Consider the following 4,873-nt stretch of genomic DNA (forward strand, 5'->3'; position numbering starts at 1 on the left):
CATTTTTTGTAGTGTTGTCAGCTACGCCGTCCGTTGCATTTAGATTTCTATCACATGCAGTGGTGGAAAAAGTACACAAGTATTTTGACTTAAGTACTTTACACCACTGGTAGCTAGCCCATTCATAGACGCTAGCCTATTGATGAAGGTATGTTCTTCCCAAAATACTTTTGTTAAGAGCCCCGACGCTTGCACTAAACCAGGGTTGGGCAACTTTGATGGGGGTGCGGACCTTAAAAAATATGAACTCATCATGAGGGGTTCAGTGGTTCTCGGGTCTGTGTACCCACATCCATATCTGCTCATCACCTGGCCAATACCATCCCTACGGTGAAGCATGGTGGTGGCAGCATCATGCTGTGGGGATGTTTTTCAGCAGCAGGGACTGGGAGACTAGTCAGGATCGAGGGAAAGATGAACGGAGCAAAGTGCAGAGAGATCCTTGATGAAAACCTGCTCCAGAGCGCTCAGGACCTCCGACTGGGGCGAAGGTTCACCTTCCAACAGGACAACGACCCTAAGCACACAGCAGGAGTGGCTTCGGGACAAATCTCTGAATATCCTTGAGTTGCCTGGACTTGAACCCGATCGAACATCTCTGGAGAGAGTTGAAAATATCTGTGCAGCAACGCTCCCCATCCAACCTGACAGAGCTTGAGAGGATCTGCAGAGAAGATTGGGAGAAACTCCCCAAATACAGGTGTGCCAAGCTTGTAGCGTCATATCCAAGAAGACTCGAGGTTGTAAATGCTGCCAAAGGTGCTTTAACAAAGTACTGATTAAACTAAGAGTCTGAATACTTATGTAAATGCGATATTTCCGTTTTTTGTCATTATGGGGCATTGATGGAGGAATTGAATCCATTTTAGAATAAGGCTGTAACGTAACAAAATGTGGGATAAATCAAGGGGTCTGAATACTTTCCGAATGCACTGTATAACTAAATGTATAGCTAGCAACATGTGGATAACCAACTAGATGGAAAATGGTTGTTGAAAATGGTTGTACATAGCAAAATCCTTCCATGTAATAGAAGCTAACTGCTTAACGTTACCCTGAACTGCCCCCTACGAATGTTGCGCCTCTTGTCGAGATCAGTCCCAAGGTACTGTACTACAGTCAGGCCTCAACTCCCTCCCAAGGTACTGTACTTCTGCAGTCAGGCCTCAACTCTCTCCCAAGGTACTGTACTTCTGCAGTCAGGCCTCAACTCTCTCCCAAGGTACTGTACTTCTGCAGTCAGGCCTCAACTCTCTCCCAAGGTACTGTACTTCTGCAGTCAGGCCTCAACTCTCTCCCAAGGTACTTTACTACAGTCAGGCCTCAACTCTCTCCCAAGGTACTGTACTTCTGCAGTCAGGCCTCAACTCTCTCCCAAGGTACTGTACTTCTGCAGTCAGGCCTCAACTCTCTCCCAAGGTACTTTACTACAGTCAGGCCTCAACTCTCTCCCAAGGTACTGTACTTCTGCAGTCAGGCCTCAACTCTCTCCCAAGGTACTGTACTTCTGCAGTCAGGCCTCAACTCTCTCCCAAGGTACTGTACTTCTGCAGTCAGGCCTCAACTCTCTCCCAAGGTACTTTACTACAGTCAGGCCTCAACTCTCTCCCAAGGTACTGTACTTCTGCAGTCAGGCCTCAACTCTCTCCCAAGGTACTGTACTTCTGCAGTCAGGCCTCAACTCCCTCCCAAGGTACTGTACTTCTGCAGCCAGGCCTCAACTCTCTCCCAAGGTACTGTACTACTGCAGCCAGGCCTCAACTCTCTCCCAATGTACTGTACTACTGCAGCCAGGCCTCAACTCTCTCCCAAGGTACTGTACTTCTGCAGCCAGGCCTCAACTCTCTCCCAAGGTACTGTACTTCTGCAGTCAGGCCTCAACTCTCTCCCAAGGTACTGTACTTCTGCAGTCAGGCCTCAACTCTCTCCCAAGGTACTTTACTACAGCCAGGCCTCAACTCTCTCCCAAGGTACTGTACTACTGCAGCCAGGCCTCAACTCTCTCCCAATGTACTGTACTACTGCAGCCAGGCCTCAACTCTCTCCCAAGGTACTGTACTTCTGCAGCCAGGCCTCAACTCTCTCCCAAGGTACTGTACTTCTGCAGCCAGGCAGTCGTGAAGAGGGCACAACAACACCTTTTCCCCCTCAGGAGACTGAAAAGATTTGGCATGGGTCCCCAGATCCTCAAAGTTCTACAGCTGCACCATCGAGAGCATCCTGACCGGTTGCATCACCGCCTGGTATGGCAACTGCTCGGCATCCAACCGTAAGGCGCTACAGAGGGTAATGCGTACAGCCCAGTACATCACTGGGGCCAAGCTTCCTGCCATCCAGGACCTCTATACCAGGCGGTGTCAGAGGAAGGCCCAAAACATTTTCAAGGACTCCAGTCACCCAAGTCATAGACTGTTCTCTCTGCTACCTCACGGCAAGCGGTACCGGAGCGCCAAGTCTAGGTCCAAAAGGCTCCTTAACAGCTTCTACCCCCAAGCCATAACAATTTACATTGCCCCCCCCCCCTCCCCCTCCCCTTTGTTTTTACACTGCTGCTACTCGCTGTTTATTATCTATGCATAGTCACTTTACAAATTACCTCGACTAACCTGTACCCCCGCACGTTGACTCAGTACCGGTACCCCCTATATATAGCCTTGTTATTGTTATGTAATTTTCTTGTGTTACTTTTTTTTTAAAATGTTTTATGTATTGTAGTTTATTTAGTAAATCTTTCCTTAACTCTATTTCTTGAACTGCATTGTTGGTTAAGGGCTTGTAAGTTAGCATTTCACGGTAAGGTTGTATTCGATGCATTTGACAAATAAATAAAAACTAAACCACTCTCTCGTCTGTCCCCAGACACTATGTTCAGTTTCCAGGATGACCAATGTCCAGCCCAGGAAAAGCTGTCCCTCTACCCCGTCTAGGATGGAGACCCCTCCCCCTCCTGCAGGTCAGAGGTCATTCTATTCTATTCCAATCTCGTACTGTACTCACCTGGGTTCTGTACTGTACTCCACTGTATTGTAATATATTATATTATATGTTGTTAGGTTATAAATAAACAGAGTAAAAACGAATTGACAACTAGTCAAAGCTCAAAACCAAGTTCATTCACCAACTGGGTCAAACAGCTACAAAGACATGTTTCCACAAGTCCACATATTTATACCCTCCACTGGGCGGAGTCTCCTCCTTTTCTCTGAACACTGCATCTTTGTTGCTAGGCAGGAAGTTAAGTGACGTGTGTAATAATAATAATAATAATAATAATATGCCATTTAGCCGACGCTTTTATCCAAAGCGACTTACAGTCATGCGTGCATACATTTTTGTGTATGGGTGGTCCCGGGGATCGAACCCACTACCTTGGCGTTACAAGCGCCGTGCTCTACCAGCTGAGCTACAGAGGTAAAACTGTTCCTTCTCCCTTTATGTGACCTGACGTCGGCCCCCATTACTCACTAATCCACAGCTATCCACCCTTATCAGTGACGTCAACCATGTGATTGCCTTTTCCCTCACTTAGTAACTCTCCAGGTCCCAACTTCTTACCCACCCTCCATTGACCCCACCATATACATTCCTCATACCTGTAACCAATTAACTTCTAGTATAGCAAGTATTTCAAACTAGAACCCAACAATGTGAAACCGTTCAAATGGTTGATCTTGTTTTGTTGCATGTGGTCACCATGGCAGGATGTACTACAGTACCCATAATGCTCTGTCCCATCTCCTAACTCCAGGTAGTACCCCCCTTGCACACCTCGTCCTCCAGCAGTTCCCTGGACAGAGGTTTGACTGGCAGGAGAATCCAGCGCTCCCCGGCCTAGTTCCTGCCCCCAGAAAGACCTCCGGCCGAGTTCCTGCCCCCGGACAGACCCCTGGCCCAGTTCCTGCCCCCGGACAGACCCCTGGCCCAGTTCCTGCCCCCGGACAGACCTCCGGCCCAGTTCCTGCCACCGGACAGACCCCTGGCCCAGTTCCTGCCCCCCCGGACAGACCCCTGGCCCAGTTCCTGCCCCCCGGACAGACCCCTGGCCCAGTTCCTGCCCCCCGGACAGAGCCCTGGCCCAGTTCCTGCCCCCCCAGGACAGACCCCTGGCCCAGTTCCTGCCCCCGGACAGACCCCTGGCCCAGTTCCTGCCCCCGGACAGACCCCTGGCCCAGTTCCTGCCCCCCGGACAGAGCCCTGGCCCAGTTCCTGCCCCCCAGGACAGACCCTTGGCCCAGTTCCTGCCCCCGGACAGACCCCTGGCCCAGTTCCTGCCCCCGGACAGACCCCTGGCCCAGTTCCTGCCCCCGGACAGAGCCCTGGCCCAGTTCCTGCCCCCCGGACAGACCCCTGGCCCAGTTCCTGCCCCCCCGGACAGACCCCTGGCCCAGTTCCTGCCCCCCGGACAGAGCCCTGGCCCAGTTCCTGCCCCCGGACAGACCCTTGGCCCAGTTCCTGCCCCCGGACAGACCCCTGGCCCAGTTCCTGCCCCCGGACAGACCCCTGGCCCAGTTCCTGCCACCCCGGACAGAGCCCCAGTTCTTAAGGAGAGGCTCACTGTGGTGAGATAGACCCAGCTTAGTCCACTGGGTATCTTTCCTGATAGCTACGGCCGCTGTGTTGCTGCTTCTGCTTGCTTTCTGGAGTCTGGGCCGGATTACTGTGAAGCACTTTAACTGTTGCTGTAAAAAGGGCTTTCTGGAGTCTAGGCCGGATTACTGTGAAGCACTTTAACTGTTGCTGTAAAAAGGGCTTTGGAGTCTAGGCCGGGTTACTGTGAAGCACTTTAACTGTTGCTGTAAAAAGGGCTTTGGAGTCTAGGCCGGATTACTGTGAAGCACTTTAACTGTTGCTGTAAAAAGGGCTTTCTGGAGTC

General features: G+C 51.1%; 1 protein-coding gene across 1 annotated transcript; it reads left to right on the forward strand.

Moving 5' to 3' along the window:
* The first annotated feature begins 2,880 nt into the window (after positions 1-2,880).
* LOC123481864 (early nodulin-75-like) lies at positions 2,881-4,568 on the forward strand. Its single transcript, XM_045207420.1, has 3 exons — positions 2,881-2,953; positions 3,849-3,984; positions 4,067-4,568. Exons 1-3 carry the CDS (start codon positions 2,881-2,883, stop codon positions 4,566-4,568), a joined length of 711 nt encoding a protein of 236 aa, XP_045063355.1.
* The last annotated feature ends 305 nt before the right edge of the window (positions 4,569-4,873 follow it).

This window comes from Coregonus clupeaformis, chromosome 25, assembly GCF_020615455.1.
Source record: "Coregonus clupeaformis isolate EN_2021a chromosome 25, ASM2061545v1, whole genome shotgun sequence".
Lineage (NCBI taxonomy): Eukaryota > Metazoa > Chordata > Actinopteri > Salmoniformes > Salmonidae > Coregonus > Coregonus clupeaformis.